Source organism: Heteronotia binoei, chromosome 3 (genome assembly GCF_032191835.1).
Source record: "Heteronotia binoei isolate CCM8104 ecotype False Entrance Well chromosome 3, APGP_CSIRO_Hbin_v1, whole genome shotgun sequence".
NCBI classification, from domain to species: domain Eukaryota; kingdom Metazoa; phylum Chordata; class Lepidosauria; order Squamata; family Gekkonidae; genus Heteronotia; species Heteronotia binoei.
Window position 1 is genome coordinate 73,631,813 of NC_083225.1, and position 25,345 is coordinate 73,657,157.

General features: G+C 43.7%; 1 protein-coding gene across 6 annotated transcripts in view; it reads left to right on the plus strand.

The window, feature by feature from the left end:
• Window positions 1-25,345, plus strand: part of CNKSR2 (connector enhancer of kinase suppressor of Ras 2) — a 267,343-nt gene that overhangs the window by 18,442 nt on the left and 223,556 nt on the right. For all 6 annotated transcript variants that reach the window (XM_060234061.1, XM_060234063.1, XM_060234059.1 and 3 more), the window contains exon 2: window positions 21,620-21,783. In XM_060234061.1, the coding sequence (XP_060090044.1) occupies window positions 21,620-21,783 (164 nt within the window). The remainder of the gene's footprint in view (window positions 1-21,619; window positions 21,784-25,345) is intronic.

Genomic DNA, 25,345 nt, shown 5'->3' on the forward strand with positions numbered 1-25,345 from the left:
AATTTTATTCTATTTTGCCCTTTTTAAAAAAACAAACAACTATTTATTTCCTGCCCCGCCCCCCAAAAAAAAGAAAAAAAAAAGAAAACAAGTCTGAAGCTTCCCTGACTGTGCCCGAAGTCATTTTGGAAACCCCAAGCACATTTTTAAAAACAAAATTATTTGATTTTTCTTTGAATTTTTTTGCGGGGCAGCACTCATTAGTGGGGGGCATTCCCCCTTTTGCCGACACCAGTGGCACAGGCTAGAACAAGGGAATGCAGTGAACAGGGCAAGGACTCTGGAGAAATTCCCTTCTCCCCTTTCCTCTGAAGGTTTGTGTTAGCCTCCTTTGTGGTGTAACAGATTTAATAATTGTTGTGCCTGAACCTAGACCTGATGTGGTTGTTTGTTGGGCAAGGAGGAGGAGGAAGAATTAGAATTCTTCTAGAAAACTGGGGAAACTATGAAGCTGATAGTATATATTATGCAAATTACCTATCAGTTCGTTCCTGAAAAATTGTTGCATTGCTACCCACCATGTAGTTTGCAGAATAACATGAATGAAAGTTAACATGACAAGAGCATAAGAGAAGCCATGTTATATCAGGCCAGTGGCTCATCCAGTCCAACACTCTATGTCACACAGTGGCCAAAAAAACCCCCAGGTGCCATTAGGAGGTCCATCAGTGGGGCCAGGACACTAGAAGCCCTCCCACTGTGCCCCCCTAAGCACCAAAAATACAGAGCATCACTGCCCCAGACAGAGAGTTCCAACAATACGTTGTGGCTAATAGCCACTGATGGACCTCTGCTCCATATATTTATCCAATCCCTTCTTGAAGCTGTCTATGCCACTGCCACCACCTCCTGTGGCAATGAATTCCATGTGTTAATCACCCTTTGGGTGAAGAAGTACTTCCTTTTGTCAGTTCTAATCAGCAATTTCATTGCAGGATAGGGCGGGGTATAAATCACAAATTAAATTAAATTCATTGAATGTTCCCAAGTTCTCATATTATGAGAAATGGAGAAAAGTGTTTTTTTCTCTGCTTTCTCTATCGCATATATAATCTTGTAAACCTCCGTCATGTCACCCCTCAGTCGACATTTCTCCAAGCTAAAAAGCCTCAAGCATTTTAACCTATCTTCATAGGGAAAGTGTTCCAACCCTTTAATAATTTTAGTTGCCCTCTTCTGCACTTTTTCCAGTGCTATATCTTTTTTGAGGTGTGGTGACCAGAATTGTACACAGTATTCCAAATGAGGCCATACCATCGATTTTGCAAGGCTATTATGATACTGGCTGATTTGTTTTCAATTCCATTCCTAATAATTCCCTGCATGGCGTTGACCTTTTTTATTGCAGTCACACACTGTCTCGACATTTTCAGTGAGTTATCTGCCATGACTCGAAAATCTCTGTCTTGGTCAAGTCTCCTTAAGTTCACACCCCATCAACTTGTATTTATACTTAGGATTTCTGGCTCCAATGTGCATTACTTTGCACTTGGTCACATTGAACCTCATTTGCCATGACGTTACTACAGGGAGGACAGTTTGGATAGTGATGATTGCAAGTTACAGTACAAATGCAGACAATTCCTCTGTCAAATGTGAAATTGTGAGTTTTGAATTAAATTATTTATTTTTATTCACATTTCTATCCCACCCTTGCCAAATGGACTCAGGGTGATCACATCATGAACAAAACAATTACATTAATTTTAAGCATCTAGATAAAACATAAAATCAAACAACTTATTTACTAATAATTACAATTTCAGATGGTGTCCCTTTCAGAAACTCGGATCCTGGCTGCACAATAAATAAATGATAATGGTCAGAATCAGTCACTACTCCAGATTGGGCCAGTATGTGTCAGGGAGACCATTATTGATGCTCAGTGATGCCCACCACCTCAACAAAAGTCCTGGCAGAACAGCTCCGTTTTATAGACCCTGTGGAATTGCAACAGGCTCTGCGGGGCCCAGTGGGAGCTTGTTCCACCAGGCAGGGGCCAGGACAGAAAAGACCCTGGCCCTAGTTGAGGCTTTGGGCCAGGGACAACCAGGAGATGGTGTTCCGCATAGTGTAAAGTTCTCCAGGGTAGTATATGGGGAGAAGTGGTCTCTTAGATATAAGAACATAAGAGAAGCCATGTTAGATCAGGCCAATGGCCCATCCAGTCCAACATTCTGTGTCACACAGCGGCCAAATATATATATATATATATATATATATATATATATATATATATATATATATATATATACACACACACACATACACACTGTGGCTAATAGCCACTGATGGACCTCTGCTCCATATTTTTATCTAACCCCCTCTTGAAGGTGGCCATGCTTGTGGCCGCTACCACCTCCTGTGGCAGTGAATTCCACATGTTAATCACCCTTTGGGTGAAGAAGTACTTCCTTTTATCCGTTTTAACCTGTCTGCTCAGCAATTTCATCGAATGCCCGTGAGTTCTCGTATTGTGAGAAAGGGAGAAAAGTACTTCTTTCTCTACTTTCTCCATCCCATGCATTATCTTGTAAACCTCTATCATGTCACCCCTCAGTCGACGTTTCTCCAAGCTAAAGAGCCCTAAGCGTTTCAACCTTTCTTCATAGGGAAGGTGTTCCAGCCCTTTAATCATTCTAGTTGCCCTTTTCTGAACTTTCTCCAATGCTATAATATCCTTTTTGAGGTGCGGCGACCAGAACTGCACACAGTACTCCAAATGAGACCGCACCATCGATTTATACAGGGGCATTATGATACTGGCTGATTTGTTTTCAATTCCCTTCCTAATAATTCCCAGCATGGCATTGGCCTTTTTTATTGCAAACGCACACTGTCTTGACATTTTCAGTGAATTATCTACCACGACCCCAAGATCTCTCTCTTGGTCAGTCTCTGCCAGTTCACACCCCATCAACTTGTATTTGTAGCTGGGATTCTTGGCCCCAATGTGCATTACTTTGCACTTGGCCACATTGAACCGCATCTGCCACGTTGACGCCCACTCACCCAGCCTCAACAGATCCCTTTGGAGTTCCTCACAATCCTCTCTGGTTCTCACCACCCTGAACAATTTAGTGTCATCCGCAAATTTGGCCACTTCACTGCTCACTCCCAACTCTAAATCATTTATGAACAAGTTAAAGAGCATGGGACCCAGTACCGAGCCCTGCGGCACCCCACTGCTTACCGTCCTCCACTGCGAAGACTGCCCATTTATACTCACTCTCTGCTTCCTATTACTCAGCCAGTTTTTGATCCACAAGAGGACCTGTCCTTTTACTCCATGACTCTCAAGCTTTCTAAGGAGTCTTTGATGAGGAACTTTATCAAAAGCTTTCTGGAAGTCAAGGTAAACAACATCTATCGGGTCTCCTTTGTCAACAAGTTTGTTTACCCCCTCAAAGAAATGTAACAGGTTAGTGAGGCAAGATCTTCCCTTACAGAACCCATGCTGAGTCTTCCTCAATAACCCGTGTTCATCAATGTGCCTACTCATTCTGTCCTTGATAATGGTTTCTACCAACTTTCCCGGTATTGAAGTCAGACTGACTGGCCTGTAATTTCCGGGATCCCCTCTGGAACCCTTTTTAAAGATGGGGGTGACATTTGCTACCTTCCAGTCCTCAGGAACGGAGGCAGATTTCAATGAAAGATTACAGATTTTTGTTAGAAGATCCACAAGTTCAACTTTGAGTTCTTTCAGAACTCTCGGATGTATGCCATCTGGACCCGGTGACTTATTAATTTTTAATTTGTCTATTAGTTGTAGGACCTCCTCTTTTGTCACCTCAATCTGACTCAGGTCTTTCAACACCCCTTCCAATATTAGTGGTTCTGGGGCGGGCAAACACTTCTCATCTTCCACGGTGAAGACGGAGGCAAAAAATGCATTCAGCTTCTCAGCCATTTCCCCATCCTCCTTCAGTAATCCTTTTACCCCATGGTCATCCAAGGGCCCCACTGCTTCCCTGGCTGGTTTCCTACTTCTAATATATTTGAAGAAATTTTTATTGTTGGTCTTTATGTTTTTTGCAATATGCTCCTCATAGTCCCTTTTTGCCTGCCTGATCACAGTCTTGCATTTGATTTGCCACTGCCTGTGTTCCCAGGCTGTTAAGGGCTTTAATACAATTATAGTATTGTGGCCTGCATGCTTTATTCATGAGAGCGTAAATGTATTTTCTTGTGTTTGGGACATTATATGGTTGGCTGAGTAATGATGTTCTTAGTACATATTGTTGAAAATTCTTTACATCTGCTATGTTGCTTTGCATTTTTACTAGTAATAAAAGATATCAATAAATTTTCTTAGAGCTAAGTTATTCATCAAAATTGCATTATTTTTATTTTTTTCTTACCTTATTTACATTAATAATGAACCAGATTGTTCAGTTTTTACAGTTCAGATGACTGAAACTGAACACAATTAATTCAAAACTATGTGAGCAGGAGGGAAATAACTGCACCATTGTTTTGCAAGTGCTTCCACAAGATTTCCCACAGTGCTATAATGAGTATGCTCTGTAGCAAGAGTGGCCAAACTTGCTTAACATAAGAGCCACATAGAATTAACTTCAGATGGTTTGAAAGCTGTAAGACAAGAAGGCAGGCAAATAGATGGGGGGAGAGAGGAGTGGGGGAGAGAGGTGGAAAGAAAGCAACTTTAACTGTAAATACATTCTTCAAGCCACTGGCTTCAGAACTGGATTTCATATATGATTTATAATTAGTCTTCAGAACAATGTATCTTTGAATGTTTCTGTTCCCCGAAGTAGTCTTATTAAATTTTATCCCTATTTTGTTCAGTTTTATGAGGTTATCTAATTCACTGTGGTTTTTCTTGATCTTGACTATGCTTTACATATTGGCAGTTGTGTGCAAATTTAAAATATTCCAGCTACAATGAAGTTAGGAATAAAACTGTTCTGAGAATGGGTGCATGGGAGTAAGCCATTGTCAGTCGTATCAGCACAGATAGAAATCTAGAGCTGCACCAGTCATGAGACCAATGGTAATAGTTGCACAAAATTATATAAAGTTTGCCTGTTCCACGCATAAATCTCATGTGTTGTCACTTTGCAAAAGTTTGTAGTGGCAGATAGAATACTTCCTTCCTTTGGGAACCAATAAAAATATTGAATAAAATGGCCTCCCTAAGGCCCCCGAGGGATTCCACTAGCACTCTCTTAGGATGACTTTGCTTAAATATGATTATTCAGTGCTAAAAAATGAACATACAGTAAAAACATAGAAAGGCCTATTTAAAAATTTTCACTATCTACAGAAGCTGGCTAGAAAACATCTAGAACTATTGAAAATGCAGAAGTATTCACCTTGGAAGATTTATTTATTTTTAAGTGGAAATTTAACAGGGGTCTACTGAAGCAAGTTTGATGTATTCAGGGCTTTTTGGGGGGGGGGCAGAATGCACTGGAATGCCATTGGCTGGCTTGCCCAGCACTCCAGCTTTTTAAAAAGCCCTGGAGGAAGGCAATCATGGGATCCTTCCTTTTCTTATACCCATGAGGTGCTGATGCACCTTGAGCACAGGTGTATAATGGAGATCTGTCCTCCAGAAGCCCCCCGGGCATGTGGGGAAGGTGAGGCGGGCCAGCCCCTTTAATGGGCAGGCAAGGCATCACCAAGCTGAGCTGCACTAGCTGCTCCCACCCAACATGCTGACATCAGCTGCTCTGAGCTGCACTAGCTGCTCCCACCCAACATGCTGACATCAGCTGCTGTTGCATCCAAGAACCCACCAGGCTGCCACTGGGACCCCTCCCCTCTGCTGCCAGCTGCCTTGCCTCCCCAGCCCCCCCCCTTGCATCCGTGAAGCTGTGAAACTTTTTTTTGCTTTGTGGAGATGTCCCAGATTTTGCTGTCTCTTGGCCCCACCCACCTCTTCTAGAGTGATGTGGAGGCTTCTAGGATTGAAGCCTGAGACGAACCCCCAAACAGCTCAGGTAATAATAATCCAAGATAATCCAATCATTAAGGTTGGCAGTCAACACTTTTCCCATTCAAGCAATAGACCACAATGGAAAAAAACAGCTCAGCCTTCTGAGCAAGTGCAACAGAATCTGAGCAAGAACTAAATGCCATTGCACACTTTTCCCATTCAAGCAATAGACCACAATGGAAAAAAACAGCTCAGCCTTCTGAGCAAGTGCAACAGAATCTGAGCAAGAATGAAATGCCATTGCCGGAAGTGTGGCAAAATCGAGCATGGAAAAGCAAGGTGAAACTGTAAGAGAGGCAAGACCAAACACAGGGGTATCTGTAACCATAGAAAACATCATAGAGTTGAAGTCAAAAGCACTGTAATTCAAGGGATGAAGGGAGAAAAATGTCAACTTCTTTGCTGAGGAAGGGTTTGGAGTTGCTGGAGGCATCAACAGGTAATAAATGAGAGCTGGGATAAGAAATTTCTCCATTTGCTTTGCCTTTAGCTGATTTATGGCACAGCTTTCACTTCACTTTGTAAACCTGTAGGTTCTTCTTCAAAATATTATTTGAAGGAATCTGTAATCCTTTCATCTCTTTGTATAGTTCTTCAGTGCATTGTTTTAATCTTTTCTTTGCTTTGTCCTGTCCAGGTAATGTATTTCCATGTTGATCTTTATTTATATCCCACCTTTCTCTCCAGGGGAGACCCAAAGTGGCTTACATTGTTCTCCTGTCTTATGTTTTATCCTCACAACAACCCTGTGAAGCAGGTTAAGTTGAGTGTGTGTAATTGGCCCAAGATCACCCAGTGAGTTCCAGAGTGGGGATTCAATCCTGTGTTCCCCAGATCCCAGTCTGACACTTCAAACACTGCCCCACACTGGGTCTCCTATTCTCTGTTCTGTTTCTTTACACGGGTTATTATAATAGTTTTCTCTGTCTCTACATGCAAGTCACTGGTATACTGCATTTAGACTTCTGATTCAATATCTGTCACTTTTGCTCCTTTTCTGTCTTTAGCAATTTTAAGAGTTTCATGCATTGAGGCTTTTTATTTCTTTTGGCTATAGGAACAGTCTTTGTGTATTCTTCCTTAATAATATCTTTGATTTCAACTCATAGTTCTTCTGGTTCACATTCAGTTGAACTTAGTAATGCAGATCTATTGTTTACTGTTCAGGAAAGCTGTTTAGATCAGGGGTGTTGATCTCATTTGTTATGAGGGACAGATCTGACATAAATGGGACCTTGTGGGGCCAGGCCATGTATGTCATAAAATGTAATGCCAGGTAATGGAGATATAAACTTTATAAATGATAAATACAATAAAAGATTTTTTTAAAACTTAAAATATGCTTAAAAGATTAGCATTCTTGCAGTATTTTACTTATTTGTCTCTAATAACGGACACCTCTTGCTCTGAATTACTGTCACTAAATCTGGTGACAACGTCTGTGCTGTAGCAATCTTGAGTATGCTGTTCAGGTGTTGTTCAGGTGTGTATCTCTATGTTGCAAACCTACTTTTGATTTAATGGCATTTATTACAGAAATCTCATGGTCAATGCTTTGAGCCAAAGACCCAGGGGAAAACATGAAATGACTGGTAATTGCAAGCTTTTGTACATAAGCTGCTTAATGTGCTGGTTAGCCAAGGAGAAAATAGAGGCTTTGCTCTGTAGCTCTTGTGCGATTGAGCAAGCCTGGCAAAGCAAGCTGTGACACAGAAAGAAGCAAAAGAGAGAGAAGGAAGCAGATGACAGTGAGTTGCTTGCGGGCCTGCGAGGAGCCCTCCGGAGGCCTGATCTGACCCTCAGGCTGCATGTTTGACACTCACGGTCTAGATTGTATTTTGGCACTATGAATGTGTTTTGGTGTTTTTCTTCAACTTTATTCTAATTTTTGATATCAGTAATTCATGGTCTGTATTACAATCAGTGCCTGGTCTTGTTTTAGCAGAAAGAACATCTTCTGCTTCCAGTTATGTAATCTATTTGATTTCTATATTGGCCATGTGGTGATGTCTATATATACAATTGTCTGTTTGTATGCTCACAGTGAACAAATTGTTGTCTTGCCACAAGCATAGATTTACGGAGAAGAAGTACATCAATGGCTTTTAGCCAGTGTGACTGAAGAGAGCCTCTGTCTACAGAGGCAGAAACTCTGAATACCATTGCTGAGAGGCAGCAGCAGGGGGGAAACTCAGCTTTCATTCTGCGTTGTTTGGTCCTTGGGGCAACTGATTGGGCACTGTGTAAAACATGATGCTGGACTAAAAAGACAAATGGTCTTATCCAGCAGACTCTCTTTATGTCCTTATGGCAGCTCCATATCCTGTCCCCTATCCAAGCTTCCTTTTCTCATTCTTATTTACCAGCAAACCTGCCTCTCTCTCCATTCTCCATTCTTCTCTCTCCTTGCAACCTTGTCTATTTTCCTCTCTCTGACCTACCTGACCTACATTTTTCTGTTCTTCCTCTTCAGCTTCTTCTCCGTCCCTTCCTCCCTTTCTCTGCTTCCTTTTTTCCTTTCTGTTCTTTACCTTTTTCAGCCCCCACCACCTTTGACTGACAGAAGCCAGGTTTGGAAATATTGTGGTTGTGTAACAATTCCCAGATGACTGCCAAGCATTCTCATTGGTGGCTTCCACCTTGTGAAATGGCCTGCCTGAGGAAGTCAGGAAGGCTCCCACATTTCTTTCATTACACAAAATGGACATTCAGTAAACAGTACAATAGGACTAAGGTTGTAGAACTAATCAGAACTCTAAAAACAGAATTGAAGCAAAGCATAAGTATTAACATGGCACATTAAATGATGCAGAAGTTACATAGTAGGATTCTAGTTTTAGCAAACTTAACTTGGTAGTATTGACCATAGTCCTTAATGATTTATCTAAATAACTGTGAATCATTTCATATAGTGTGACTCTGTTACCTATATAGAAAAAGCCCTCAAATTTGTGGGACTTCGTGGCAAGCTGGGAACTTTCCTGATCTCCTCAGGCAGGCTATTTCAAAAGATGGGGGCCACAATTGTAAAAGCATGTGCAGCTGTTGATTTTCTCATTTTCAGGTTGGCATTTGCAGAAGATCTTCCTCAGATGAGTGAAGCTGTCATGATGGTGCATGTGAGTGTGGTAAAAACAGTCTTGCAAGCTGGAAAATTGTAACATCCTAGTAAATAATCATATGTGACTAGATGGATGCTGGTATATGGGGTTGAGAAATATGAAGAATATAGACTAGAGGGGCCATACAAGAACTGTATTGGAGAAGATAATTTATGTACCTGTGAAATGTCAGTGGCAAAGAAATCTGCATTTTTTTGTTTGTTCCCAGCTGACAGTTGTTCTTGCTTTGAATGCTGAAGGCTGTTTTGGGAGCATTTGATGAAAAATTGATAGGGATTTTTGAAGACTGGTCACTATATGATATAATAATAATAATAATAATAATAATAATAATAATAATAATAATAATAATAATAATAATTTTTATTTATACCCCGCCCTCCCCGCCGAGGCAGGCTCAGGGCGGCTTACAGGACATGGCAAAAGCCATATTAAAACAATAAAACAAGATTATACAGTTCAATACAGTTAACAATTAAATATTTAAATAATCTAAAACCAGTCTAAAAATATAATCTAATAGTGCTACGATCTCAGTTAAGTTGTTGTTAATGATGGCGTGATGTTTATTCCAAGCTCCATCTTAGAAGGCTAGTCGGAAGAGGGCGGTTTTGCAGACCCTACGGAATTGGCCAAGATCCCGCAGGGCCCGCACCTCTTCCGGCAGCTGGTTCCACCATTGGGGTGCTTTTATAGAGAAGGCCTGTTCTCTAGTTGTTTTTAGTCTGGCCTCTTTTGGCCCAGGTACTTCCAGAAGGTTTTGTGAACTGGATCTTAGTGCTCTCTGGGGAACATATGGAGAGAGGCGGTCCCTAAGGTAGGCAGGTCCTCGGCCATATAGGGCTTTAAAGGTAATAACCAGCACCTTGTAACGAACTCTGTAAACAATTGGCAGCCAATGCAGCTCCCGCAGCCTAGGCTGCACATGTTCCCATCGAGGTAGGCCCAATAGCAGTCTGGCTGCTGCATTCTGCACTAGCTGCAGTTTCCGAGTTTGGCACAGGGGCAGCCCCATGTAGAGGGCATTACAGTAATCTAGCCTCGAGGTGACCGTTGCATGGATCACTGTTGCCAGGTCATTGCGTTCCAGGAAGGGAGCCAACTGCCTCGCCCGCCTAAGATGAAAGAAGGCGGATTTGGCAGTGGCTGCTATCTGGGCCTCCATTGTCAAGGAAGACTCCAGTAGCACTCCCAAGCTCCTGACCCTGCGCACTGGTACCAGTGACGCACCATCAAAAGCTGGAAGGGAGATCCCTCCCTCCGGACCACCACGCCCTAGGCAAAGGACCTCTGTCTTCGCTGGATTCAATTTCAGCCCACTCGACCTAATCCAATCTGCCACAGCTTGCAATGCCCGGTCCAAGTTTATAGGGACATCGGCAGCCCAGCCGCCCATCAGTAGATAGAGCTGGGTGTCATCCGCATACTGGTGACAACCCAGCTCATACCTCCGGGCAATCTGGGCAAGGGGGCGCATGTAGATGTTAAATAACATCAGGGAGAGAACAGCCCCCTGAGGCAACCCACAGTTAAGTAGGTGTCTCTGGGACAGCTCTCCCCCAATTGCCACCCTTTGTCCCCGACCCTCCAGGAAAGAGGAAAGCCACTGCAAGGCTAGCCCCTGAATCCCAGCGTCGGCGAGGCGGCGGGTCAGCAGCCGGTGGTTGACCATATCGAACGCAGCCAAAAGGTCCAACAACAGTAATACCGCCGCACCGCCTCGATCCAGATGTCGCCGGAGATTATCCAGGAGGGCGACCAATACTGTCTCTGTCCCATGGCCTGGGCAGAAGCCGGACTGGAATGGATCTAAAGTGGAAGCGTCATCCAGGAACCTCTGTAGTTGCAATGCCACAGCCCTCTCTATAACTTTGCCCAGAAAGGGCAAGTTTGAGACCGGCCGGTAATGAGCTAATTCGGCCGGGTCTGATGTAGCTTTTTTCAGAAGGGGGCGGACCACTGCCTCTTTCAGAGGGATTGGAAAAGAACCCTCTGAAAGAGATCTATTTGTGATGTCCCGTATAGGGCATCTCAGCTCCTCCTGGCAAGCTTTAATTAGCCAGGAGGGGCACGGGTCCAGATCGCAAGTTGTTGGGCGTGCAGTACAGAGGATTCTGTCAACTTCCTCTAGGTCGAGCGGGTCGAAACGGTCCAGAGTCAAACCAGAAGACAGGCACGGAGCCTCGAGTTCACATACTGTATCTAATATGGCAGGGCAGTCGCGGCGGAGCGACTGGACTTCGTCTGCAAAAAATTTCGCAAATGCCTCACAGCCTATCTCTAATTCCTTAACATTTGGTTTGCCTTGTGGCAATGTAGTAAGGTTCCGAATTGTCCTAAACAAATGTGCCGGGCGCGAATTTGCAGACGCAATCTTAGCCGCAAAGTACGTTTTCTTTGTGGCCTTGACTGCCATCTCATAGGACCTCATAAACTCCCTATAAGATGCTCTAGTCGCTTCGTCATGAGTACGCCGCCATTGCCTCTCTAGCCGTCTGAGGCCCTGTTTCAGCTGGCGTAATTCCAGGGTATACCATGGCGCCAGCCTAGTCCGAGGTCGCAGAGCCCTAAGGGCGAGGTGGTCCGACCATGGCACCGCTTCTGCGATTATATCATCCACCATAACCCCGGCCACAAAGATCAGGTCTAACATGTGCCCGGCCTGGTGCGTGGGAGATGTAACAAATTGAGAGAGCCTTAGCGTCGCCATGGATGACACTAGGTCCATCGCCGAACTGGAGGCCGGTCATCTGCATGGACGTTGAAGTCACCCAGGATCACCAGCCTTGGGTGCTCCAACGCCCAGCCTTCCACAGCCTCGAGCAGGGACGGTAAGGCGCCGGCTGGTGCGCTAGGCGAACGGTACACCAGCCAAATCGCCAACTCCTCTCCAACTTCCCACGCCAGACTGGCACATTCAATGCCGTCGATCTTTGGGGCCGGGAGCGCCCTAAAGGAGTAAGCCTCTCGTATGAACAACTCCACTCCTCCCCCCACCTGCTAATCCGCGATTGGTGAAAGACTGAGTAACCCGGGGGAGCTGTTTGTGAGAGGGCCACCGTATCTCAATCTCGAACCCAGGTCTCAGTCACGCAAGCCAGGTCCATGTCCTGCTAGAGTAAAAACTCTCGAAGGACAGAGGTCTTATTATTAATGGACCTGGCATTGCATAACACCAACGACGGAGGCGGGTCATCCAAACTGGCCCTACTACCTGTCACCGTCGGGATGGGACGCAGACTGGAAGGTGGTCGAGCACTGACTGGTCTCGGCCCCCTTCCCCTATATCATTGCCTGTTCCCACCGCCATACCTCCCCCTCCCCAGGAGCACTGGAATCCCTGGGCCTATCATTCCCGCTGGTGGAACTGTTGTCATAGCCACCGCCTCCAATGCCGACTAGCACCACCCAGGATGCTTTGGGGTGCAATGGTTACTACTTCCTTCCCCATTGAATCATTCCCCATCATTGTAAAAGTTAGCCATCATAAATTAAGGGAATTAATGAAATTAATTAAAGAGCTGTCTTATATTGACTGATTAGGGAGGGAGAAGGATTGAACTACAATATGAGTCTTTTGGAGTATGACATGGGATAAGAATTCTCAGTAAAAAAACCCATTGTGTGCTTGATGACAGTTTTAAGTTTGAAAAGCAGGCCAGGAGATGAATTGAAATAAGGGACAGTTTACTAGGGGACAGTTGTGGCCAAAAGGATAGGCTGTGGGTGCTCTCACTCTTTTTTTTTTTTTTGATTGGGGGTGGTTGTTGCCGCTGATGCTTTCTCTATCCTATCCTGTACATAGGTGGATTTAGATTAAGGAAGGTAGCTGTGTTGGCCTGAAGAAGTAGAACAAAGTTTATGGTTGCTGGGGAACTGCTGTTTGTTTGGTTTGACTGGGCTGAAGGTGATTGTTGCTGATTGATTAAGAGTGGCTGTGTTCCTGCGGCAGACTGAGGCCCCACCCTCTTTGCATTATTAAGCTGCGCCTTGCCAGAGGTGCGAGCCGAAGGGTGAGAGCTAAAGGGCTCTTGGCCTGTGGCTCTTAGCCTGGGGGGCTGTGTAAGGACCAGGATACCAAATCCCTATTTTCCTTGTGTTCCCAATAAGGTAAGTAGACCCTCCAGAAGGAGAGCTACATAAACAAACAGGATTTAAAAGGGGACTGTATATTTTAAAAAAGCTATCATAAAGGTAGAATGCTAGCAGTTGGGTGGAGGCTTTCCAGTGTTATGCACTGAGTGTCACATGTATGACTACCTGCCCACAGGACAGAAGTCTTGGGTGTGTGCTCGATGCAAGGAGCTCCTGGTACTAAGGGTGTCATGCCCGCTCCTGACCCAGCCCCTGCTAGCTCAGAGCAGGCACCTTTAACAGCTCTGGACGTAAGTCCTGAGGAGGCAAGTCGGCAGCAGGAGACACCTGGAATTGATCAGGCCGCGCCGGGCCCCAGCTCATCCCCTCCTGAATCTCCACCACCTGTTAGCCGGCTCCGTGAAAGGAGATGGCAGGAGATAAGAAACAGGAGAAGCGAAGCACGCATGAGGGGGAGGAGAGATCTAAGCCCAGCGTACTAATGGGTTAACAAGCCAGCACAGTATATCTGCAACCCTGGCCTTTTGGCAAACTGTGCTGGCAACGAACGATTTTCCTGGAACGTGACCGCGCTCTGCACCCTCGTGACTTCTGTGGGAACCCGCGTATTCCTGACCCGGCTTGGATCTTAGACTTCGAAACTCTGGACTGTGACTCTGCTCTGTGGACTTGTTTTGGTACTTCGGCTTCGTTCGTATCTATTCTCTCCGGTTACCAAACCCTCAGCATTCCAGCGTCTACGCTTCCTGCTTTATCCCTCGGCTCGGACTGATTTATGGTTTTGACTAATTGGACTGTTTGAGATAACTCCTGTGCTGCTACTTGAAAACCTCAGCCGGCTGCAAAAGTTCTGGCTGACTGCCGGGACGCCAGCAGCCGCCGTTTCCTACCCTAGGCTCAAGCCACGACAAAGGGAACGAATTCGTACCCTTGAGGCCAAGGTGACTGACCTGGAGAAGCAGAAACAGTCAGTTAGGCACTCGGAGAAGACTCTCAGGGACGTATTAGATGAGCCCCACTCTGAATGTGACAGCCCCGTTGCTGCCAGGGAGCATGAGGGTCGAGAGGAAACAGGGCACCAGGCTGAGGATAAGGGGAATGCGCCCTCAGAAGGGACCTCTTCTTTAGTTGGTGAGCGGGTATCGTTTCGCGCCAAGGAACCATCCCTGGGCAGGGAGAGAGGGGGTGGTCTTGGTAGTTGGTGATTCGATCCTTAGGCAAGTAGACAGCTGGGTGGCAAAACCGCATACTGACCGTATGGTGACTTGCCTGCCTGGTGCGAAGGTAGCGGACATTACGCGTGTAGTAGATAGGCTGATAGACAGTGCTGGGGAGGAGCCAGTGGTCGTGGTGCATGTTGGCACCAACGATGTGGGGAAATGCAGTCGTGAGGTCCTGGAGGAAAAATTTAGGCTGCTAGGCAGGAGACTTAAGGCCAAGACCTCCAAGGTAGCCTTCTCAGAAGTGCTACCTGTTCCACGTGCAGGTCTGGAGAGACAGGCACAAATTAGAAGTCTCAATGTGTGGATGAGACGATGGTGTAGGGAGGAAGGGTTTAAGTTTGTTAGGCACTGGGATGCTTTCTGGAACAGGCGGGAGCTATACATAAGAGACGGTCTCCACTTGTCCCCAAATGGAACCAAGCTGCTGGCGCTTAAAATAAAAAAGGTGGCAGAGCAGTTTTTAAGCTAAATCTTGGGGGAAAGCCGACAGATGAAATGTCTCTGGTTCAGGAGGACTCATCTCAAACTGGGGAGGGATGGTGGCTCAGTGGCAGAGCATCTGCTTGGGAAGCAGAAGGTCCCAGGTTCAATTCCTGGCATCTTCACTAAAAAAGGGTCCAGGCAAATAGGTGTGAAAAACCTTAGCTTGAGACCCTGAAGAGCCACTGCCAGTCTGAGTAGACAATACTGACTTTGATGGACCGAGGATCTGATTCAGTATAAGGCAACTTTATATGTTCATATGTTCAAGGGTTAGCTGTTACTTTTCTACCGGGTAATGGATCAGAGTTGTCCACTGAGATGGTGACAAACAGTATGGAGTGTCTGCCAAAGTCTCGAGACAGCAGGAGGAAGATGGCGGGCCTAACTTGCCTGGGAAATTATAGATGTTTGTATACAAATGCTAGAAGTGTTCAAAGTAAAATTGGTGAGTTGGAATGTTTAGTGTTGGGGGAAAACATAGACATTTGCTTTATTGATTTTCCTGTTTAAAATAAACTTTTTTGTTGTTCTTTGTTACTCTGCCTGGTCTACATGCCTATTTTCTTGGCCAAAGGAAGAAAATTCTTTTCTGCTTTCTTGGGCAGCCAGCCTCAGGGGCTGGCTTCCTATGAAAGCCCCTTAAACAGCTGATCCAGGCAGTGCAGTTACCCCACGTGTCTCAGCTGTTTAAAGAGTGTTCTTTAAAAAGTTGAGCTGTGTGTAGCAAAGTGGTCCTGCAGTTCCACTGTTTAAAAAGGCTTTCTTCAGTTCAGGTTCAAGCCATTAAAACTATAAATAGCTGGGAGCTTTTAAACCACTGCTTTCTGTTCTCTGCAGGTTCCCATGAGGAGCACAAAGCAGTGGTTTAAATGGTTCATGTCAGTGCTGCTTAGCTGTTTGGTTTAGATGGCTTGGAGCTGTTTAAACCCCTGCTTTCTACTCTCCACCAGTAGCAGCAGGGAGCAGAAAGCAGGATCATGAACTTATACAAACTGGCTTGGTTCGCAAACTAACCTCCTGGTTCTTATAGGTTCATTGTTTGGTTCATGGTTTAGCCATGAGTCTTTAACTGAGCTGCAAAAATGTGATTCATGCCCATCCATGATCGTAAACTGGTAGACCTGCACTTAGTTTAGTTCTGTTGACCCAAAGGATGGTGTACACATTATACTTATGTGGAAATATGTGTGCAAATTTTGTCTCTGTCATTCCCTGTAAAGAACAGAGAGACATAGGGAAACTCGGGTTTTTGCCATTTTTCTTCTCAGTTTTTCAAGGGTGGGTGTTGGGGCTTAGGGTAGCTCTGCAAGCAGGCTAGTGGATAAAGATAGTTCTGTAGACAGAATAGTTCTGAGAATAGTTCTGTAGACAGAGTACATGATTTGCATTTATATCTGGTACTAATTTCAGAGGCCTCACTTCAGTTGTCCCATCATCTGAGGCCATATAGGTGGTGACTCAAGAAATGTCCTTCGCAGTTGTGGCATCAAAACTTTGGAACTCCCTTGTCAGGAAATCTGTCTCTATTGTTGTCTTTTGCTAGCGAGGTGAAGACATTTTTGTGTCATACCCGCATTAACAGTTTATTGACCCTCATTGCATTGTTTGTGTGTTTTTAATTGATTTTAGAATTTTAACTGTGTTTTTAATTTTTTAACTGTTTTAATGTTTTATGTTCACCACCTTGTGGATCCTGATTGGGTGGAACGATGGCATAAAATGTTTTAAATAAGTAAATAAAGTGTGTCCCATATGGCAAAGGAGATCAGTGTATGGATGATATATTTGTGTTTATAGCCTTCATGTCTAATATGTCCTATTGTGGTTTAAAAAAAGCGCCCATCTTGATATAATCTTGGTTATCAGGGATTGGCATATCTAATGACAGGACATTTGTCTGTATTAGTGGATGGGCTTTGCTCCAGGCTAGAGTCTGACTGCAAACTGGGATTTTCTGTTCAAGTGAAATGTGACTGGGAGGCAGATACTCTTTCCCTTGTAGCATATAGCTTGGCTCACTATCCTGAGTCATCATCTGAAGGTACTTGCTGTCTAAGCTTCTTCTCAGTGTAGTTTACTGAAGAGGGACCCCTGAATAATTAATGAATACCTCAATAATAATAATAATAATTGAAAATATGGTTGTGCCTTCAAAAGAGAATGTCTGATGCAACATTTAGAGTGACTGTTAAGAGGCCCCTCAGAGGAGCTTCTGCTAAACTGTTAAAACCAGACAGGCTAAGGGTATGAATCCAAGATAACAGGGGCCCCGCAGAGAAGGAGCTTCTTGCTGATAACACAGAGGGACAGAGCAGGGGAAAACTACAACAAATTACTGGAAGGAAAGCAGGAGGTGGAGCATTTGAATTAGATAAGAGGGGGCTTGTCTGCTTGTTTTGGGGATGAATAAAAATGGTCAGAAGGCTGATGATTTTAATTTAGTCATTTTGAGCTTATGCTGACAAGTTCTACTTTGATGCAAAGTAAAATACCTCGCTTCAAACCAAGCAATGTGTGGGGCTTCGTTATTTACCTGCTACATTACTATAGAGTGGATATGAATTAGTACTAACCTAAAATGGGTAGTCCAAGTTGGCAAAACCTTTCCATTAAAAAGTTTTTTTAAAAAGCTACAGAAGGAGTGGTGGTGACATTTGAGCAAGGACGGGATAATATGCAATGCAAAACAGGGTTTTTTGCCTGGGAGTTGCGCATGCTGCTTTAAAGGATATGATATGCAGCAAAATGTGAACATAATCAGCTCCTCTTGGCAAATCACAGCACATGGCATTTAAGAAATCATTGACTATGTCATATTTTTGGTTGGTCCCTGTTATATGGGTTTTGGATTTTGCTTTTCAATAGCATAATTACTTGGACCCTCCATGTAGATTCGGAATTTGATTTCTTTTAAATTTCTAATCTACATTGGTGAAGCTTCCTTGGTTAACATCCTAGAAGAACTTACAACGTCTAGTATGTATGGCCATATTTTCCTTTCTTGCAGTCATTCATTATGCAATATTTTTTTTAGTATTATGTAATAATATTTTGATTTTAGTTCCAAAGGTTGAGGAGTTTTGATAATGAAGTTCTTTGCATTTAATTTCTTACAGTGTTGTACCAAATCTATTTGCTTATAGAACTATTGTATTGCTTGTATTTTTGAGCATGCTGGCATTTTTAGTGCAAAAAGCCACAGCTTTAAGTTGAATAACAGAGCACTTGTGATTGAATTAAAAACAGTATTAAAGTTTAGGAAAGTGAAGCCTTTATTTCCTTTATATACATTTCTTTGACTGTATCTAGTGACAGAATCAGAGTTTGAAGAGACCTCCAGGGTAATCTATTCCAACTCCCTACACAATGAAGGAAATTGACAAATATTTCCTACTCCCCCCCCCACACACATCCCCAGTGATCCCTGCTCCATGCCCAGAAGATGGCAGAAATCTCCAGTATCCCTTCCCAAACTGACCTGGATAAAAATTGCTGACTGACTCCAAAGTGGCAATTAGCATTTCCCTGGGCATGTAAGAAAGAACGAGGAGTACTAAGCACTGATGCAGCCCTTCCTGCCCTCCTTCTCATGATCTGCCTAATTTACAGACTCTTCCTATTCCTAGTGTTCCTATTGATTTTGGAGAATTCTTTACTTTTAATATTTACTACCAAATTCACATTTAAAGAAATAACTAATGAAAAATGTTTAATGGCAACAGAAATCTTACTTTTTTCTGTATTAGTTTTATGTTTGTTTAGAATAAAAGCAATAAAGTACACATTGCTTTACAACACCAATATGCTTCTCTTTGATATCCCTCCAAAATTTTCCATATGCTAACTGACCACTGTTTTAGCAGGTTCATAGTTTAGGTAATGAGGTGGAAAACTTTAGGGGCGAAGTCAGGTTTATTTTATTTATTTAAAACAGGAGAGTCAAATGTTCAGCCTGCAGGCCAGAACTGGCCTGCCCAGGGCTTTACTCAGGCCCATGGGGCTCTTCCCTCCACCTCCTGTTCTCCTCCTTTGAAGCTCTGAGGTTGTTGAAGTTCCTTGCTCTTTCTGTCTTGTCTTTGCTGGCTGCAGTAGGAAGCAAAGCTGTAAAGAAAATGTGGAGTGGATTTCCCATAAAGGCCTTTGTGCCCCAATAGATAGGGCCCGAGACCTTAATGGAAAATCCATTCCACGTTCCTTGCAACTTTCTCTGTGCAGTTTCACTTTTCAGTGTTCTTATAGCCAGTTGAAGCTCATGCTTCTTGGAGATGTATCCTCGCAAATAAACGGTTGATGCTTTGAGCCAGTTTATCTCTGCTCAGTGGACCTGAGAACTGGTGCCTAGTGAGTACTCTAGCCTGGGAACCCACAGCCAAAGAAAGGTATTACACTGGAGGGCCATTGCCGATCTGTGCAGACCCAGGGGTAGGGGGGAGCTTTCAGTGGCATTACATGTTTTCCCAGGCTCAGAGCCTTTTATATTTTTTTGTTTCTGCTGTGATCCTTGTGTTTTTTCTTGATGTTTTATTTAAAAATTGCGTTGCCAAATCCCACTATTCCTGCACCTTTCAATTTTAAACAAAACATCACAAGGGAATAAAAAAATAATATATTGAATTGTGTTTGCCTGTGCTACTTGGCATTACATTTTATGGCACAGATAGCCTGGCCCCACAAAGTCCCATTTGTGTCAGATCCGGCCCTCCTAGCAAATGAGTTTGACATCCCTGAAAAATATTTTAATGCCATCTTTCCATCTGATCAAGTTGCACAAGATGCTGAACATAAAAACATTAAAACATTTGAGCAGCTAAAATACAGATAATATAAAACACATAAATAACGTTAGATGGCCAGTAACTTTCACTGGGTATGTGACAGATGGTAACTATTTCTCTATGATCAGAGCCAGCGTACCAATTAGGCAACCTTAGGCCATAGCCTTGGAGGGTGCTGAGTTGGGTGCCCCCCATATTATTCATAGCAGCTGCCACCGTGATGGGACAAAAGTTGGGTGGGTGGCGGCTGCCCCCTCCCTCCCAGGTGATTCAAATCGCACTGGAAGGTGCCCAGGAGCAGCTGCTGTCCCTCCTATGCCAATGAAAGGGCCCACCAATCAACTGATAGCTGGGCCTTTATATTATGTGCGGGAAGGGCAACAGCCATTCCTGGGCACTTCCCCTTCCTCACTAGCTCACTCCCCCTGCTGCCATCACAATGACCTCTGCCTTCTCCTTCTGAGGGACCAGGGCGAAAGCTGGGAGGATGGGGGCCACCCTCTACCTCCCGGGTAGTGGCAGGGGAGGTGGGGAATAATGAGTGAGTGAGCAAGGAAGAGGGAGTGCCCAGGAGCATCCACTGCTCTTCCCACATGCAATCAACTGATTGGTGGGCCCTTTCACTGGCATGAGATGGGCAGCGGCTGCTTCTGGGTGTCCTCCTGGGCGATTTAAATCACCTAGAGTTAGGGGGCAACTCCCACCCTTCCAGCTTTTGCCCCAGCCCCTCAGAAAGAGGAGGCAGAGGCTGTCGCAGCAGGGGGAGTGAGTAGGGGGGAAGAGCGGCAAAGCAGGAAATCAGGGTGGAGGGGCTGGCAGGGGGCTGTCAGCCTAGGGTGCCAAGAAGCCTGGCACCAGCCCTGTCTATGATCATCCTGTCTTGTAGTTTTGAAAGCAAACAGGAGGATGCACTTGTAGCATGATGCACTTGTAGCATGATGACATTTTGTAGGAGTCCCCCCCCCCCCCCCGGTACCTAAATTGAGTAAAATCTAGAAAATATTAAATGTGTTTTATTGACTGTAGATCTTAAGTATTTTAGTTTTTAAAATCTCTTTAAAGGCTTGGTATGAAATGATTTTAAATGGCAAGCATTTAATTATTACATTTTTAGCTATGTAATCTCTGGCTGTATGCAAAGTGCATATATAGTTTGGTGTTTAGAATTATATAGGTAAAATAACATTCACAGTTTAAATAGCTATTTTAAGGGATGTAGGGCTCAATCTAGCTGAACGAAAGCACTTTTAATCCCAAAGAAGTCAATAGGAAAGTCTTAAGCTTTTGTAGTATAGGTTGGGGAGGATAATTACCTTACTGATTTCTTAACTATGATTAATGGACTGGAAACTGGCCATGGATTTATGCAGTTCCTCCCTTCTCTGGTAAAATTTTTCCCTTTCTCTTATCACTAAGAATAGTGTATTGTTATGTTTATACCGATGGTAGCTATGGCTAGTATTAACCAAGTTTAGCTGTTGGTCAGTGTTTGAAGGGTTATGGTTTTGAGATGATTTGAGAGCTGCCACCTGTTCAAGGAGTTCTGTTTCATTTAGAGATACCAATGTACTGATGGGGCTACTCCTACTGGAGTTTTCTGGGAATTACACATGATCATCATTTCCCTGGAGAAAAGGTAGACCTAGAGGGCAGAGTCCATGCCATCACATTTCTGCTTCCCATTCTGCCCTCCCTAGGTACCACCCTTAAATCTTAAGGAGTTTCCCAAACCTGAGTAAGCAGCCTGTTTTCAACCCAAGTTCAGTATTATAAAAGGTGTAGAAAGGCATAGCTTTCTCTCTAGTCTAAGTCCTGTCCTGTGTTCTGTGCCTCTTGTCCCCTACCCTTTATTAAAGCTTGAAAATTTTGTTTTGGTTATTCAGTATGTGATAGAAATCACAACTTTTTGCTAAATGAAGATCTGTAACATCTGCTCCTTTTGGTGTTTTCTTTTAGGGCTTGATGACTGCCTGCAGCAGTATATCAAAAATTTTGAAAGAGAGAAGATTGGTGGGGACCAATTACTACGTATCACTCATCAGGAACTGGAGGATCTGGGAGTTACTCGAATTGGGCATCAAGAACTTATCTTAGAAGCAGTTGACTTGCTCTGTGCTTTGGTAAGCTCCTATGGGATAGATGGGAGGAAGCAGGTGGCATATTTTGAAATGATAAAACTTGGAAAGTGCATAATCATATGAAATGTAACTGATAAAAATGCATTGCAATATGAGCATCAGCACCAGAAAGGTAAGCATTTAAAACCAGAATTTCCAAACCAAATAGCTATTTTCAAACTGAAAATTATTGTTTTGCAGATGCAGCTTTTCTCAAGCTAGGAATAACAATTTGCTTCTATGACACCTTCATCCTCTGTTTTTCTTTCCCTTTTGAGAATGAGCTGCCCTAATTGTCTGTTTTCTTCTTTCCTGAAGGATTTTGGCTGTCCCACCCTGTCACATGATAATATTTTAGCTGTTTGCTTAGCCCCGGAACCTGAGGAAGGCCCGGCCCCTTCTCTGAGCCACCTGGTGGGAAGGGTGGGATACCAATTACAAATAAACTAAACTAAACTTCCCAGCCAAGCCAGCATCGCCAGCGTTCAGGCTGGGGGCCGTCTTTGCCTCCTTGAAAGGAGGGAGCGACAGAGCGATTAGCCCGGCGCATCCGGTTCTTTTCTCTGGGTGCGGCGTTGGGGCTATATAAGCCCTGGCCCCACCCAGAGCTGCGCAGTTCTTTTTGGGCTCTCTGCCCGCCCGCCCTCCCCTTTGGCAGTACAGGTTTCAACCGGTTGCCTTATTATGGACCAGGTAGGAATTTTTTCACCTTCACAGAATTGGCCCATGTGGAGTTGTTTTTTGCCTACCTTGTACTGCCTTGTAGTGTTAGGTTTTATGGGAAGGAGTTTTAGTTCGGTCGCAGGCTGGAGGATGTATTGGCCACAGTGTTTTCAGGGGAGCACCTATGGCCTAGCACCAGTGGTGCGGGTGGTCTGTATGAACCGCAGATGGGCTACACGGCTCAGTGCGGGGAATGCAGATCATGGTAAAGCCTCACCTGGGCGGATCTTTCCATGGGGGATTGATGCTAGCCCAGGTGGAGAATGGCTGGGGGCCTGGCCGCTCAGCTACAGCCCGAATACGGCGGGTTTGTGCTGAGGGCAGGGTGGCTCGCCCTCTAGGACAAGGTGGGGTTAGGCTTGTCCCTTTTAGGCTCCATCCATGCCAGTTATAAGTTCTTTTAATAAAGCAGCCCGGTTTTTATATCCAACACTCTGTGTCTGTCTCTTCATTCCGACTGGGGGGGGCAAAGAATCAGGAGCCTGCTTTAACTTAAAAAAATGCCACTCAAGAAGTTTTTATATTCCAAATTAACAAATATTTTATTCAACATAGAGGGGAAAGGTCAGATGAAATCAAGGGTAACATTTCTGAGGTAAAATCAGGACATGCACAGACTTTAGTTCTTATGTTTTGGGCTAATGACAGTTTCTTAAGCTATTCACTGTTACTTAAATCTTTATGTTGAGAATCTTTTGTTCCAGTGTTTCCCCAAACACTCTAGTATACTTTCTTTGGGTATTCTCAGCCTCTTTTGGTTTCCAGAAGACTGGTACACTCTTTCCAGTACCCAAACCCCTTCTCTTGAAACACCAGGAGCTGTCTAGGTCTCCAGAGGCAGTTTGTAACCACACCAGACCAGGGATCTCTCCACTCTTCAGAGGTGCTTGACTGGGTAGGGAAATTCTCCTCTAACTAGAACATCTATCCCCTTTCCTTGGCCTGAATGGGAGTCTCTGTATATCTATGCACTCATCCTTGCCAACTTTCCCCAGTTTTCCTGTCTTAGGTTAAACTGCTCTGTCATGGCTGAATTCTGAATAAAATAAGCTCTCCAACATTCAGCTCTAAAATGCTAACCAATCAGCTCTCTTGGAACAGCCTGAATATTCTCTGGCTTTGTGAAGAATTAACCGTTCACAGTCCTTCACCTGTTCGTACAACAATTCTCGACTTTTAAAAGTACAATCTGTCACAGCTTCATAGATATTTTTATGGCCATTAACTTTTGTGCACAAAATGATTTCTCAAATACATTAACATGAGACACTGACTAGATGGCCCCTTTGAACTTTCAATCTGATTCTAACCATGTAGTTTTATATATAGATAATGCTTTTTAATATATTAAAACTTAAAATTTTGTGAGATGTCTGCATTACATAGTGACATAACGAAAATGATTTGGATATCTTGAAATGAATCTTGTAAAATATTTCGTTTGTAAATATCTTCTTTTTTTGGCTGTCAAGTTACAGCTGACTTATGGCAACTCCTGGTGCAGTTTTCAAGGCAAAAGATGTTTAGAGGTGGTTTGCTAATGCCTGCCTCAGTGTCATGATCCTGGTAGTGTGTATTCCTGTTTTCTATATAGACAAGTGACAGTAGTGCTTGGGAGTGTCTTATACTATATTTTGACAGTAAGAGGGAATCCTGAAGCCAGTGTCAGAATTTTCACCTGGTGATTGGGTGATAACCCAGAGTCCAATTTGTAGCACATTCTTCAGCAGCATGATTCTGACCCAGTTAACATGGCAAGCTGATCACTGATTTAACTCTTTCTAATTACTAAACCTTGTCAGTACTTAAATACAAGAAAACCTCCACATGTTTCTCCTGCAAGGAGCTTTGTAGTAAAGTGTTTGCAATTTCAAAAGCTGCAGCAAAAAACCTCTGGTTGTCTTGAGAGGAAGTAGATTTTCTTCAGATTATTTCAGGGAGTGTAATATTGCTTGTAGTTATTCTGGTCTGAGATAATCTGTTGCATTATATAATTTTTCACCGAGACCTGAAATTCTAAGAAATCCAGCTCAAATTAAAGGGATGGTGGGACAAGAGAAGATATATGGAAATCCACAAGCAAATTCCTTTATAGTTTTGTTAAAAATAGATGCCAGTGTAGACAAAATCATTTTTGCTTAATTTGAGTTAGGGTCAGTGAAGGTGAAGTAGTAATCAAAAGGAATGGGCACAGACCTAAACAGAGGTTCACAAACCCCGGACCAAGGATGGGGGCGGGGCAATGCACCTGTGTCACTTCCAGATGATGCAGGTGTGCCAGGGGTGGTGCCCAATGTCACCCAGAAGTGATGTGCATGTTTAGTTTGGGCAGGTTTTGCTCAGGGGTTCAGTTCAGGTGTTTGGTTTTATGGCTACTTGGTTCATGGATCCTGAACCAAACTGGTCTTTCCTAGTCTGCCCATCCATAGTAATAAGTGATACTGATTTGATATGCTCTTTGAAGTTATATCAAACCTAAATATTCTTCCCTTTTGGATTTTATTATTTATTTTAAATCTGATTTATTTTCTAACATCTGTGGTTTAAAATAAACATAAAACAGGCTAGTTAACGTTTTGTAATTTTTGTGAATTTATTTGCACAGCTGATCTATTTTATGCTACTAGTTACAATGTGGGTTATTACACTCATATATGCATAAGCAAGTAGATTCATAAATGTTTTTGTGGGCTCATAATTTTGGAGGACTTCTTTGCAAAGCTAGTTTTACCAGTTCTGTATCTGATGTGAAGAATTTGACCATTTTTGGAGGAGAGAGGTATTGTCATGCATTTGTAACCTTAGTGATTGGCTGTTTTGTCATTTTAAATGGGGCTACTCT